The sequence below is a fragment of the Wolffia australiana genome, chromosome 9 (genome assembly GCF_029677425.1).
Source record: "Wolffia australiana isolate 7733 chromosome 9, ASM2967742v1".
NCBI lineage: Eukaryota > Viridiplantae > Streptophyta > Magnoliopsida > Alismatales > Araceae > Wolffia > Wolffia australiana.
In genome coordinates, this window is record NC_135843.1 from 7,106,127 (window position 1) to 7,121,929 (window position 15,803).

General features: G+C 40.4%; 2 protein-coding genes across 2 annotated transcripts; both read right to left on the bottom strand.

Annotated features, from left to right (window-relative positions):
* Positions 1-988: 988 nt before the first annotated feature.
* Positions 989-3,651, bottom strand: LOC144707898 (heterogeneous nuclear ribonucleoprotein 1-like). Its single transcript, XM_078581154.1, has 4 exons — positions 3,333-3,651; positions 2,955-3,251; positions 1,278-1,839; positions 989-1,205 (listed from the first exon to the last, which is right to left on the bottom strand). Exons 2-3 carry the CDS (start codon positions 3,231-3,233, stop codon positions 1,279-1,281), a joined length of 840 nt encoding a protein of 279 aa, XP_078437280.1. The 5' UTR covers positions 3,234-3,251; positions 3,333-3,651; the 3' UTR covers positions 989-1,205; position 1,278.
* Positions 3,652-8,356: 4,705 nt separating this feature from the next.
* LOC144707661 (protein PHLOEM PROTEIN 2-LIKE A10-like) lies at positions 8,357-13,575 on the bottom strand. The gene is made up of 2 exons (XM_078580883.1): positions 12,654-13,575; positions 8,357-11,252 (listed from the first exon to the last, which is right to left on the bottom strand). Exons 1-2 carry the CDS (start codon positions 13,382-13,384, stop codon positions 11,237-11,239), a joined length of 747 nt encoding a protein of 248 aa, XP_078437009.1. The 5' UTR covers positions 13,385-13,575; the 3' UTR covers positions 8,357-11,236.
* Positions 13,576-15,803: the final 2,228 nt, after the last annotated feature.

Genomic DNA, 15,803 nt, shown 5'->3' on the forward strand with positions numbered 1-15,803 from the left:
TCTTATCCCCTTTCCTCTCCATCCTTCCTCTTATATTTTATTAAAAATAAAATATTCGTATTCACAATCTCATTAAATATTAAATTACTATATCTATGCATCATATCTTATATATAATCTAACCATCAAATAAATAAATATCCAAACTAAAGATATATTCTACTAATATTATTATCTTAACTAATATCTCTCCACATTATTGTTCTTTTATATTTAAAAAAACAAAATAACTCTTCTACTTCCTATTTTATTATATCCCTTTAATATAATACTATTAACATACTTCATTATCCCACTCATTCACTACCTCTGGTATCTATAAAAATATTGATCCTAATAATAATATAAAGATTAGCTTTTCTTATAGATATCTTACCTTTACCTTTTTGTTGTTCTCCCGAACTCTTTCTATATATCATCCTTTAATTATATATCACCCTAATTTCTACCAAACTCTTTTTACCAATTCTAATTATTACCTAAATTCTCATCTTTCACAACCTTGTCTTTTATCACTTCATAACTTTTTTATTATACTATATGACTCATTTCTCTTATTATCTGAATTATCCCTTATTCTTAGATATCTTAACTCAAGCATTAAATATATCTTTAAAGGTCATCCCTCTGGAGACAACCTCACACACCACTATACATATTTGAGTGAGTTGTAGATAGATACACATTTTAAATTGACGCCATCTATTGCCATCATCAATGGCTCCACTTTTTTTATTGTTGTCGCCAGTTTTAGTACTGATTAAATTATTTAAAGCACTTTATTCTCATATAACATAGGAATGTAATTTCATTACAAATCATTGAACATTGACAAATAAACACAAACATTATTTTTAGTAGTTTTTTCAATGTCAAACAACCAAATTCCCGTCCCTATTGCCACACATATTAAACTGGTTTTGAAATTGTCACTGAAAAATATAATATCAATATTAACAAACAGGAGGACATTGAGATAATAAGAAGGGAAGAGGAGAATTAAGCCATCCAATAATACTTGAAAGAGTACTCAAAGTATTAAAATACATTCAGTGATTATTTCTTACTATCCTTGAGATTTTATTTGGTTGAAATTATGTGCAAATCTGTGAGCTATTTGGCTCAGCCAAATGCTTGATTGTAGAAATCACACTCTTGGGAAGCATTCCAAATCCTCTCCAGCTATTCTCCGAAGAACTCGCAAACTATAACAATGCTGATTATAAACTTAGAAAAAACACAATTTAAAGAAAATTTAATTGCAGAGAAGAGCTGACCTCAACGGATAAACAAATTCGGACGATGAGAGGGTCCGAAATGCAGCCCGGTGGCAGGCCTGGCCCCGCCGCCGCTGAGGAAAAGCCCGCCGCGGAAGGGAGGAAAGTAGCCCGGGCAAAGACCGGGAGCTCCGTAACGCACGGCGCCGCCGGCATACGCGAAGGCCGGGAAGGGGTACGTGCGAGCAGGGGCGAAGGCCGGCACGTGCGGGGGGCGGCAAAGGAGGCCATGGTAGGGCCGTGGAACGGCCTTCTTGACCTCCACGGTCTTGCCGTTCAGGGTGTGGAAGGCGGCGCGGACGGCGCCGTCGGCAGCCGCCTCGGACTCGAAGGTGACGAAGCCGAAGCCACGGGGGCGGTGCGTGGCGCTGTCGTGCATCACCACCACGTCAGTTATCTTGCCAAATTGCTCAAAGTAACCTCGGAACTCGTCCTGCGTCAGCCCCGCCGACAGACCCCCGACGAAGATCTTCTTCGTCCTTGCACCGCCGTTGAATCGGGGAGACGGCTTGCCCAGTGGGTGGTGCTGATCCCCCCGCGGAATCGCCCTCTTCACCTCCACCTGGAATAATGAAGATCAATCCGAGATTAGACATGGTCTCGTTCTGTTCTTTTTGTGCGAATTGTTCGTTCTGTTCAGTTTTCCGAACAGAACAAAAACAAATTCGAACAGAACATCGCACAGACCCGTGTGCGGTTCTTTTGTTCGCTTCGTGCAAATTTTTTTCTAGCTTTGTGCGAATGTGTGAATTTTGTTGTTTTTTGAAAAAAAAAAAGGAACAGAACAAAGAACAAGGCCCTGTGCGGTTCTTCTGTGTGAATTTTTTGTTCGTTTAAAACAAACAGAACAGAACAGAACAACCATGTCTACCCGAGATCAGTAATCAACCCACAATTGAAATTTTCAATTTTTTTCGTGGAAAAGTAGATTCCTTTAACAGATTTAGAATATTCAGTCGTTGAGATGATTAAATAGGTGATATTTCGTCAAGAAAAGTATATATATTTCATGGGTTCGTATTGTGTTGGAACAGTTAATCGTCTATGGGATCAAAAAGTCAGATCGGATTGGAATATTCACTATATGTGGCGATTGAACAAATTAACTTATGAATCTTAACCAAGACAAATAGGGTTGTCAGATTGAATTGGAACTTTCACTCGGCGAGGCGATTGGACATATTAACAGAAATGGACAAACCTAGATGGATTTAGTCGAACCATTGTTGCGACTGAGCAGATTAATATCATGGAAAAAATTATATCAAACCGAACAGGAAACCAAGATTTGATTTTTTACACAAAAGAGAACTAATATTTTACAGAGAAATAATCACTGCCTGCTCTTGATCTTGGCGAATCGGGGATTAGATGTTTCATATTTTCTGGTAAGTCGATGAACAAGGAAGAGGCAGAAAGAAATCCGAATCGTTCATCAATATCAATCAGATTCTACTTTATCAGGATGAAAATGAGCGAAACTAAGAAGATTGTTCAAGATCGGCATAACTTATAGAATCTTGATTTGAACGAAGAAGAGGCGATAAGAAATCATCCAAAAATATAACATCAAACTCAGGAGAGACGCCCAAGTTGGTCGGAAACAAAACAATCAAGATAAACAAACTCTTAAAAATTCACGAATAATGGAGAATTCACGATGAAAATTTCACTCACCGGCCTGCCGTGGATGACGTGCTTCGCCGACGCATCAAGGATGATCTTGTCGGCAGACGAAGCATCCAAAAATGAGACGAATCCAAATCCCCTCGCGTTGCCCGTTCCTCGTTCCTTCATGATGACCGCCTCCACAACGTCACCGTACTTGCCAAAATACTCCCGCAGATCGTCATCCGTCGCGTCCCACGGAATCCCGCCGACGAACAGCTTCCCTTTCGGCGGATTCGCAGAAGGCGATGTCTCAGGCGGAGACGGAGGAGAAGGAGACGATTCCATAGCTCCTTCCGACAAAACCTGGAAACAACAAAGACGACATTTGATGATTCGTGCACAAAAAATTACACAAAATGTGCTTAAAAATTCCATAAAACCGACCTAGAGAAGTATTCTCGGTGATTCTAAGCTCGATCCAAATGCTCTTGGCGTAGGATTACTAACAAAGACGACGATCCGAGGTCGATCCAACAACTCGAATTCCAAAACGGCGAAGAATTTGCAGCAAGGACGACGATTCAAATCAGAGAACCATTATCAAAAAAAAGTATCAAAAAACTCGGAATCGACGAGAGATCCGAGATCAAGACGAGGATTCCAAGCGATCGAAGCTCCCGCCGTAGAAGTTCTTCGGTCGATCCGCCGCCGCGCAACGGTTTTTCTAGGGTTTTTATAGGGTTTTTGCTCCCTTTTCACCTTCTCCCGCCCATTTTACCTTCCTTATTTAACCCCCCCTTCTCCCCCTATTTAAGTAAATTGGGCCGTTAGTGGGCCCGGGCCTGGTTTTCACTAGATTAAAAAAGCCTGGGAATTTAATATGAACTCTTAATGACTCTCCTGGTGGATCCAAAAGGTATAGTGCGGGGACGCAGACGGGACGGTAATCTCGTCAATCGTCCCGTCCAGGACTTCGGACGATTGACGGGACGAAGAGTCATTCGCCCGTCCCCGGACGGGACGCTTGCTTCATCCATGGGCGAAATAACCGTCCCGTCTGGGGAACGGGGGACCGGACGGTTTCTGCGTCCTGCGGGAGTATAGTATATGCCTGCGGGAAAAATTGCGCCACGTGTCAATTTCTGAGTGGCCTAATGCTGACGCACGCCCTGTTTTGTCCCGGGACGTCGGCAGGACAAGAATTTCTTGGACAGGACGGTCACGGACGGGATAGGACGTGGACGAAAAAAAAGGGGACGGGACGATTTAGACAAAAGTCTAAAAATTGGGACGTAGGACCCTACGATCCAGAATAATACCCAAATGTCAGATGAAGATTCCAGACTGTTGATTGTAGACAGAGGGTTGATTCAATGAACATCACCTGGTTAGGTTAGGCCCACCAGTAGGGTGTGGCATCCCGGACGAGACGCGTCATCCGACGTCTCCTATGGACGAAGGACGGCAGATGCAGGTGGTTCATCCCGAAGCGAAACTTGCCTTGGATGCCGGCCAGGGCTGCCACCGCGTCTCCTATGCTGATACTGGAATGGGAGCTGAAATGGATGATGATAAGTGGGAAGGGCGAATGGCATGCGCCTTTGACAATATCTGGATAACAGACGATGCAATTGGATAGCGATTGTGGTAATACTGAAATTTGATATTAATGTTGGTCTAGATATTGGCATCCCCTTCTGTCTCTAGGGTTGGATGATGATATCGGATATGGGTCACGGATTTTGGTTTCCCTGATATCTGACGTTTATTTGAAAATATATTTCAATTGTTTTTTTGTATTACTAGGAAAAATATAAATATTGAAATAAGTTATTAACCTTGTTCTCATTCCACGGTTGAATAAAATAAATAAGAAGTAAAGTATGTAATTTTATAATATTATTCAATATAAATATTGAATAATAGTATTTCGTTAATTAGTTATACTTGTGAATCTCTCTCGACGATGCAACTACTTATCGTGTTCAAACATTGCGCTATCATATGATGGCGTGAGATGGTGATTCTTTGACAGGCAGCCAGTGACGCACGACAAATAACGAACAACAGAAGAGTCGGCTATGAACCAGACATTATGGTTAATTATGCCATTAAATGCTTCTGATTTTTGAAACAATGTTCCAAATTTACTTACAAGCACAATGGAGTAAAGGTCTATTCCCCAAGGAGCAAGTATTGTAAAATTAAATTTTAAGTTAATCTCTATTCCTGAAAAAAAATTATATTTTCAGGAATTAAATCTAGTTTACTGCAACAAAACATTTCAAATAGATTCAAAATAACTCTAACACAATAAGAAACTAGTTTTCATATCTAATCTAATATATCCAATTCTTTCGAATAATTTAAGAAATTCAAATGGAAGGTTATGGTAAGAATACTAGTTAATTGTAACTGAAATACCTCAGCCCATGCTTCAACAGCATAAGGTGACAATTGATTTCTGCGGGCATGCCTGGAGTGAAGCAGATTAAGAAATTATCACTGTTCATTACGATGGAGATGATGGCCGATATGCACCAACAAGAGGGATACTGATATTGTCTTCTTGCTGCTGAAAGCAGCTAATGTGGCGGCCAATATGCTTTAGTAGGCAGCAGAATTGATGGTGGCATGCATGATGGGGGAAACATAGGCCATCATTCACAAAAAATAACAAAGATGTGAGTTGGAAAAAATGAAGCATACAGTAACCTCGTCATACATGCCCAACTGGTTGCGTAGTAGTTTCTCATAATGAGTCTTGACAAGATTGTTGATCATTCAATTCTTTGTTCTTGAAATTCAAGAGTTGACCAAAATTAAATTTTGAATGGACAACTCACTCTGGTAATTGTAATTAGGAACAAAACCCAAGGGTGTCTTTTTACAAAGGTGAGGGTTTGTTTATAATCAGAGACCATGGATAGATAGACAAGATAAAGACAAAACTACTTTTAAAATTTAAATGCAAAATCCTCTCTGGATCTTAAGATTAGACATTTTGAAGTTGGAGTATGCTATGCAATTAATTTCCATCCTTGTCATGAATCACTAGCGTGACATGAAATCCTTGGATTTGCCAAAGATTCCAAGTCAAATCCTTGTTTGAAATATAATCATTATGGCCCTCTTTTTCAACAAACTTCTGCAAATAGCTGACACAAAAAATCTTGAGTTTAATCAAGTATGGACATATCTTCTTGAAAACTCCAAAAAGCCTCCAATGAATGGCTTGAAACTATGTTCTTCAAATCTCACCGTGCCACAGGTACCTGTAAAAGGTAAATAGAAAAAGGGATATTGGTGCAATCATCGCATCTTTTTCAATCGTTAAATCAAGTGACACCACATGCCGTGCACTTTAATCAGCATTTTTTAGAAAAAGTTTTAGTCTACTTCTTTTATTTCATGCCTGATTCTCCTTGCAAACATTTTTAATAAATTAATATGTGGAATGACATGTCATAGTCATTTCCCAGCAATTATTAGCTAACGACAATCATTCACTGCAGCTGCAATTAATCAATGCCAATAATTGACCCGTCTCCTACACATCGGAGGGCAAAAACTGGTACAGTACATTACATCAAATAAAGATTTGTTTTATTCTTAAAAATTCTTAAATGAAAAAAAAATAAATTGACTTAATTAAATTATTATCTTTATATAATTAGCATAAAGTTCCATAAAAGTATCCTAAAATATGGGAAACTTGAAATATTATTATAAAACATAATTAACCCTTAAAATATTTAAATAAATCCAAAACATAAATTCTGACTCATAAAGTATTTACCATAGGAACTTAATGTAAAAAAAATTCCATAAAAATATAAATTATAGGAAATAAGAATTTAACTTTAAAGTATGATAAATTTGGTTAACCGTAAATAAATTGCATTTTTTTCATTTCAATTAAAATATAAATGAAACTATATGAAACTAGAATTAAAAATGGCATCATATTGTGATTATCAACCACGCAATGGACACACAACGCGCAGCGAGCAGTGAGTGAAGGACATCAACCAGTCAGCAGTGAATGATGGCAGTGAGTGGGGAGGGACAGAACACACAACAAAGCTGGGTGGGCAAGGCAGCAAGTGACTTGCAGAGGAGTGACAATTGATGTATCACTCTCTTTCTTATATTCTTCTTACATCTTCTTCTTCATCATCTCCTTCTTCTTTTCATGATGTGCTATACTCGAGCTAATTCATTTTACTTCTCATGATGATTCATCTAATCAAATGTTACCCACTTTCCTTTTATGTTAATTTAAAAAAGGAATTTTGGTTCAAAATAATCATTAAAAATAAGTGAATAGGAGAGAGAAAATTTAATTTTTTTCCCAAAATGATAACCAAGGAGAGAGCATTTCAAATAATGACATAAATGGATTTACAGACAGGTTAAAAAAAATCATTTCGAGTACTTCAGAACATGAAAGTAATAACCACAAAAACCGAGGCGAGTATTTCCATTATCAAAGCCATCAGACTGGAACACAATAGTGTAATCATGTAAGCTTGCATTGTACAAGTTGCTATTCACCAAATTCCTTACATGAGGTAAATCATGCAAGGGCTTCCAAGACATTAAGGGATTCACACCAAATACTATTTAGACCAGTTTTTTTTAATTTTATCCATTAGGGACAATGTTTCTAAATTAGAAAAATGATACTCAGATATTCACATCTGACACCCAAATATTGATATCCAAATTTTGTGTGTGAGTACATATATTTGATCCGATATCTGGTACCATCATCCCTCACTGTTCACACCCATTTATATCAGTCCCAATATCCGATACTAAGCAAGTATCCGATATCCGTACGATATATGATACCGTCAATTGAACGCATCTTTCTTTTCCCAGATATCAGATATCAAGTATCAGACTGCCCGACATTGTATACTGGGACATATATCAAAAGGTGAACGCTATCTGAGATATTAATATAGGGTGCAACAGAGACTGGAAGAGATTGCCAAAGAGATTTAGAGAGAGAGATCGAGAAAATGCCTTGTGTTCCATTACGGACTAAGTTATTTTTAATAACTGAAATGCCTTGAAATTCTAACTAAGAAACCTCTTATGGTATGCAAGAAGAATACTAAGAATTATATAATCCGCTCGTTAACTTTCCCCACAGGTGACTTTGGTAATAAAGTAAACATGGTGGATTAGCTTCCAGACTAAATCAAGACCCTTTCGATGTTGCACAAAAGGCTACTCCCATACCCATGTATCATTCACATTTTTGAAATAATTCCGCAATGAAGAAAGTCTTCAATTTTTACTGGAAAGATCCTCTTATCAATAGTTTTAATAATATGACTGGCTTTCCTTCTTCTTTCTCTTTACAACACATATGTTTGTTGGATATAGGAAGCTCCTCACAACGACTCCACCATCTTGGAGTTGCATCCTAAAAAATACCAAAAACAAGAGCATCTTTATTTTATTACATAGTTTCTACATATAGAGAGGATTAGACTGATAGAGTAAGGATCTATGCGATTCCAATCGGATGAATTATTCTCCTTGTAATTCAAAATATGTTCCGAAATATAGGGATAGTTGGATTATTGCAGGTACAAGAACTCTTGATCCTCCGGTGGCGCTCCCCCTCCTCGACGAGACGACTCCAACCGGAGCTCCTCCTCCTCGACAGTGATGGTTCCGGCTCCGACGGTCGAGTTTCCCCCTTAGGCGCTCCGGTGGATGGCGAGCCCCTCCTCCCAAGAAGCAACGAGATCTCCCGCCACTTCTTAGACTTCCCGATTCAAACGATTCGGGACCTTCTTCAAGAATTGAAAGACAAAATGGACATACCTGTCCCTCCCTTGCGGGTCTTTATTTATCGGGAAGAGAGATCCCTCTCCCTCCCGCATTACTGATCTCGGTCAACGCCCGGTTGACCAGATCTCATCTTCCCCCATCTCTGATATTTCCGGGAATAGTATTTATCAACACTCGTCCCTTGGAGACTCAGCTTGTCCCCAAGCTGGAATTCTGGGAAAGTCCTGCTAAGACGTCTAGTTTGTTCCCATGAGGCATCAGATGCCGGTAGGTTTACCCATTTCACCAAGACCTCGTCTCCATAAGGTGTGCTTCTCACTTTGAGAATATTCTCCGGGTAGACCTGCCATTCCTAGTCATCCGTTAAACAAGACGGTAACGGCTGGCTATTGGGATTTAGTGTGCCAAATGCTTTTTTAAGTAACGATGCATGGAAGACTGGATGCAATGTAGTATTTTCTGGTAAATCCAATCTGTAAGCAACAGGTCCTATTTTCTTTAAAAATTTATAAGGGCCAAAGAATTTTGGACTAAGTTTTTCATTACTCTTCTTAGCCAAAGACTTCATCCTACAGGGTCTTATCTTGAGGTAAACCATGTCACCCTCTTGGTATTCTTCATCTCTTCTATGTTTATCAGCTTGATTCTTCATTCTGGACTGTGCCTTCGCTAATTGAGGCCTTAAATTGACTAAAATGTGATCTCTTTCAATCAATAGTTGGTCAATTGAATCATATGGCGAAGGTGTTGATCCATATCTTGTTAGCAAAGGTGGGTCACGCCCATAAACTGCTTTAAATGGGGTCATTTGTATTGCAGAATGAAATGAAGTGTTATAATTATATTCAGCCCAATGCAAATAGTCCTTCCACTTTCTGGGATTTTCAGCTGCAAAGCATCTCAGATAACACTCCAAGCCCCTGTTGGTGACCTCTGTCTGGCCATCCATTTCTGGGTGGTAAGACGAGCTAAACTTGAGTTCTGTACCCTGTAGTCTATGTATTTCTTTCCAAAAATGGCTGGTGAATATGCTGCCCCTATCAGAGATGATAGAGTTAGGAATTCCATGTAGCTTTACTATTTCCTTGACGAATATGTCGGCTATGGTAACCGACATACGAATATGTTGATGGATGGGTCATAGGCTCAAGGCTTAAGAAAAACATACGAACTGTAACCGACATACACAAACGTCTGTTCTAATCTATCCAGGACTAGACATAAGGCAGTGCACTTGTGACCACCACACCTAAATGAATGTTTATACCTGGCCCTATATATATATATATATATATAGCTTACAGCTGTCAGGCACCACATAATTAGTCTGCTTAAACTATCAGCTTGGATAATGTCACATCATCCATCCATCAACCCTAATTACATGTCACAAGGTAGAGATCAGGTGGAGGAATATTACCCCTAGCCGCCCCATCAAAATATTTCTGTCATCCTCCATGAAATAATAGTTGGGTGTGGCGATCAAATCCAATCCCATCCGATTCAATCAATCAGGGGAATCTCTAACTGCAAATTCCCTGATTAAGAATCTAGATTGATTGTCAATGCATGATCGTGGTTTGATCGCTGTTCCTGGGTGACCTTTCCTCTTTTAAAAAAATGATCGCGGTTTGATCGAGGAACCAATAGAGGCTCTGCAAACCGATCTGCGGGATGATCATGATTGATTGACGATCATGGTGTTTTACCGTTTGGATCATCGATCTATATGACTCATGTTCTATAGGGGATCATGTGTCAGTCTAATCTGATTTTGAAGGTTTATTTACTTTGGAAAAGATGTTGATTATCAGTGAAAGTCACACCCACTTCTTGGACACTACTCAGAGAGACAATAAAAAAATTATCAAGTGAGAGGTATAACAAGATATATATGCATATATATTATAATAGAGAGAAAAAATAAAGTTAGAGAGAGAATGAGAGAGAGATATAATAGAGAGAGAGAAAGAGAGAGACAGCCATATGTATATAATAGAAAGAGAAACATGTTGAGAGAGAGAGGGAGACATATAGAGTAGTAGAGATAGATAGAAGGAATGATAAATCTAAGAGTAATAGAAAGAGAGACAAGGTTAGAGAGAGATATTGAAAGAGAGACACTGTGAGAGAGAGATATTGAAAGAGAGACACGGTAAGAGAGAGAGACATGATGAGAGAGATATATTGATATTGAAAGGGAGACACGGTAAGAGAGAGAGATATTGATATTGAAAGGGAGACACGGTAAGAGAGAGAGACATGATGAGAGAGAGATATTGATATTGAAAGGGAGACACGGTAAGAGAGAGAGACATGATGAGAGAGAGATATTGATATTGAAAGGGAGACACGATGTGTGTGTCCGTGGGTGAGAGAGAGAGAGATAGAAAGAGAAACATGGTGAGAGAGAGATATACATAGAAAGAGAAACAGTACGAGAGAGAGAGAGATGTAGAAAGAGATAGAGATAATCGGAGAGTTATTCTTTTTATTACCACTCATGATCGTGGGATGATCACGTTTAATCACGATCATGATCGCCGCACCCTGCATTGGACGGCGCAAGATTCACTAGGCAGATGACACAGATGAAATATTGGATGACGTTAGCGTGCGTCATCCGAAGCTGATCTCAATAATTTAAAATGTCTGTAAAATTTTATTCAAATCAACCAATTATTCAATTAATTTACTCAATATCCAATCTTTCTATCTATTCACAAAAACCAACACGTCAATCATTCAACTGTAATATATATCTCTATCTCTATCAATATCAGGTATTATCTTTTCATCTCTCTTTAGAGAGAGACATGAGGTGGTGAAACACGGATCTTACTCAAATCAGAAAAAGATTCAAATAATTTAGTACTAATTAAAAATATTTGTTAATTTCCAGTCTTTCTATATGATCACAAAACCAACACGCCGATCTTTCTAGTATGATCTATCTCTCTATCAACATCAGGCATTATCTCTATCTCTCCCTCTAGAAGAGAGATGAGGGGAACATGTATAGATTTTATCCAAATCTAAAAATGGTTCAACTAAGTTACTACGAATAAACATGATTTTACTGAATATCTATTCACAAAACCAACACGTCAATCCTTCTACTGTAATCTATATCTCTATCAACACCAGGTGTTATCTCTATCTCTCGCTCTGGAGAGAGAGATGTGGCGGCAAATACGGATTTTATTCAACTCAATGAATGATTCAACTAATTTTCAACGGATTGAAAAGATTTACTCGATATCTAATCTTTCTATCTATTCACAAAACCAACACTTCGATCTTTCTCTTCGGATCTATCTCTCTCGCAAGATCAGATATTATCTCTATCTCTCTCTCTCTCTAGAGAGAGAGATAGAAAGAGGAGGAATACCAATTTTATGGAAATCAAGGAAGGATTCAAGATCCAATCTTTCTAATTATTCACAAAACCAACACGTCGATCTTTCTACAGTCATCCATATGTCTATCGACATCAGGTATTATCTATATCTCTCCCATAACATTCTGTGATGGGAAATATGGATTATATGGAAATCAAGGAATGATTCAACAAATTCACTAAGGATTGAAAAGATTTACTCAATCTCCAATCTTTCTATCTATTCAAAAAACCAACACGTTTGATCTTTCTACAGTCATCCATATGTCTATCGACATCAGGATCTCTCCCATAACATTCTGTGATGGGAAGTATGAATTTTATAGAAATCAAGGAATGATTCAACAAATTCACTACGGATTGCAAAGATTTAAACAATCTCCAATCTTTATAACTATTCACAAAATGATTCAACACGTTGATCTTTCTACCGTAATCCGTCTCTATATCAATATCTTTATCTCGATCCCATCTCTCTGGAGAGAGAGATGAGGTGAAGAAAAACAGCGAGACAGAGAGCGAAGAACACGAAGAATCTAGCAGCCGTGTACCTCAGCGCGAGAATTCCCTTGTCGACGATCTCTTCTCGAACGATCTTCACGCCATGATCGGCAGCTTGCATCAACTTGCCGAGGAAGAAATCGAGGGAAGATCTCACCGTTTCCGATGCCACTCGCCCCGTCAAATCAAGCACCAGCCTCTTATTCCTCGGTACATCCATCGCCGAAGAGAGCTTCTCAGCCCAGCCATGACGGTCGCTCCCCACAAGCTGCGACGTCCTGACCAGAGTCGCCACCGCTTCGCTACAAATTTCGATCAAGAAATCTCTGATCTTGTTTTCGCAATCGTTCATGGCGACGGCGGAGAAGATCTGATCAAAGGGATTGAGATGCGCAGTCTTCTCGAGGTAGACAGAGACCGCAGCGCCGGCGAAAATCTCGATCAAACGGCTGAAATTCCGCCGGAACTCCTCCCGCTCGATCGAACTCCCGTTCTCCTCCGATCTAACGAGTCCTCTGACGATCCCCGCGGTCAGATCCTCAGAGATTTCAACCGAGGAGATCATCTTCAGAATCTGCTTCAGCGAGGGAGGGATCTCGTCGGAATCACCGCGAAGGAAGCTGCTGAGATCGTCGGAGACGATGTTGGCGGTTTCCGCCATGGAATTGAAAGCGCGGAGAAGCTTCCCGATCGATCGGCGGTAAACGAAGACGCCGGCGGCGCTGCCGGCGACGGCGAACAGTAAAAATCTCCATCGCCGGCTGCTACGGAGAAGCTCCATGGCGGATCGGGGGACAGATCTGAGCCAGAAACCGAATCTGAAGAAGAAATTGGGAAGAAATTGGGGAGATTTGAACCTGCAGGAGTGGAAATTGTAGGGAATTGCGGTGGCGTGGAGATCTTCATCGCGATCTTCGGAGGAGAATTCAGTCGGTGACGACAGAGGATGAGGAACACGACGATCTGCGCCGTTTTTTTGGCGCGAAACGGTTTTTATTTATTTCAAATTAATAAAAGTGAAGTAGATGTGGGGAAGTTATACAGTGCATGGACGCGAACGGGACGGTTATATAGAATCGTCGGACGGTCTCTGGATGGGATAGTTTTTTCGTCCATCGATGGAACAACCGTACCGTCTGGGGTCTTGAACGGCGGACGAATCGTCCCATTTTATAGAGGTTCATCCGAATTGTCCCGTCCAGGGTTTGTCTGGTCCCAAATATTTTCGTCTTCGACCCGTTCCGTTTGAAAACCGGACATTTATTAGATGTGAGGAAGTTATATAGTGCATGGACGCAAATGGGACGATTATTTTGACTGGACGTTGAATCTTCGGCGGGTCTCTGGACGGGATGGTTTTTTCATCCCTCGATGGAATAACCGTACCTTCTGGGGTCTTGAACGGTAGACGAATCGTCCCATTTTATAGAGGTTCATCAGAATCGTCCCGTCCAGGGTTCGTCTGGTCCCAAATATTTTCGTCTTCGACCCGTTCTGTCTTAAAACAGGACATTTTTTAGATGTGATGAAGTTATATAGTGCGCAGACATAGATGGGACGGTTATTTTGACAGGACATCGAATCTTTGGCCGGTCTCTGGACAGGAAGGTTTTTCGTCCTTCGATGGAATAACCATATCGTCCGCGGTCTTGAACGGCGTACGAATCGTCCCATTTTTTAGAGGTTCGTCTGAATCGTCCCATCCAGAGTTCGTCAAGTCCCAAATATTTTCGTCTGCGACACATTACGTCTGAAAATGGGACATTTTTTAGATGTGAGGAAGTTAAATAGTGTGCAGACACAGATGGGACTGTTATTTTGATGGAACTCGAATCTTTGGCCAGTCTTTGTACCAGATGGTTTTTTCGTCCCTCGATGGAACAATCGTACCGTCTGGGGTCTTGAATGGCGGATGAATCGTCCCATTTTTTTGAGGTTAGTCCGAATCGTCCCATCCGGAGTTCGTTTGGTCCCAAATATTTTCTTCTACGTCCCGTTCCGTCTGAAAACGGGACATTTTTTAGATGTGAGGAAGTTGTATAGTGCATGGACGCCGATGGGAGGGTTATTTTGACAGGACGTATAGTCATTGGCCGTTCTCCAGACGGCATGGTTTTTTCATCCCTCGATGGAATAACCATACTGTTTGGGGTCTTGAACGGCAAATGAATTGTCCCATTTTTTAGAGGTTCGTCCGAATCATCCCATCCAGAGTTCGTTTGGTCCCAAATATTTTCGTCTACGTTCCGTTCCGTCTGAAACCTGGACATTTTTTAGATGTGAGGAAGTTGTATAGTGCATGGACGTGGATGGGAGGGTTATTTTGAAGGGACATAGAATCGTCGTCAGGTCTCTGGACGGGATGGTTTCTTCGTCCATCGATGGAATAACCGTACTGTCTGGGGTTTTGAACGGCGGACGAAGCACCGGATGGGACAAAGATTGTCCCATCATACGTCCCATTTTTTGGAGGTTCATTCGAATCATCCCCCAGAGTTCGTCCGGTTCCAAAGATTTTTGTCTATGTCCCGTCTCATCCGAAAATCGTCCCATCCTAGACATTCTTGTGTTCTGGCTGATGGTTTCTGCATCCAGTGGGAGTCAAGTAGGAGCCTGAGAGCTCCAGCTGGCAGATGCAACTGATGCGTCGAGTGTCAAATTTTGAGTGGATTAATGTTGATGATGTCGCCATATTTAGAGTTAAATTTGAAGTATTTAACACCCAATTTTATTTTTTTTTAAGTAGAGATTTTGTCGTTGTAAAAGATGACGTCGATTGGTGAGATTTTTTGTTACAATTTTTCATATTTATATGGATAGAAAATCGGAATTGGTGGTAAAAAAATATAGGCTTAAATATTAGAGATTGTCGTGCAGTGCAGTGCAAAAACGGTACTACGTGTGCAAATTTTCGGCTGTGCACTCGACTCCCTGTGCGGTGCATGGTGCAGTTTTTGGGGGGAAGTCTGCACATCTAGGGATGGGAAATTCCCTGCTCGCGTTGAATGAATGCTGTTTGTCGACAAACAAACGCTGTTCGTCGATAAGTGAACAGGGAAAATTCCTTGTTCATGTTTGTGTTCGGTTGGTTCGGGTTAGTTTGCGAACAAGACGGGGTTTGAAAAACGGTATAAAACCGTATTATCAGAGAGAGAGAGAGAGAGAAGAGAGGGAGAGAGGGGGAGGGTGTCACCAGAGAG

Coding starts and splice junctions, on each gene's coding strand:
- LOC144707898 (XM_078581154.1), bottom strand. CDS start 3,233: ATGGAATCGTCTCCTTCTCCTCCGTCTCCGCCTGAGACATCGCCTTCT. Junction 1,840..2,954: donor ACGTCATCCACGGCAGGCCG/GTGAGTGAAATT, acceptor TCATTATTCCAG/GTGGAGGTGAAGAGGGCGAT.
- LOC144707661 (XM_078580883.1), bottom strand. CDS start 13,384: ATGGAGCTTCTCCGTAGCAGCCGGCGATGGAGATTTTTACTGTTCGCC.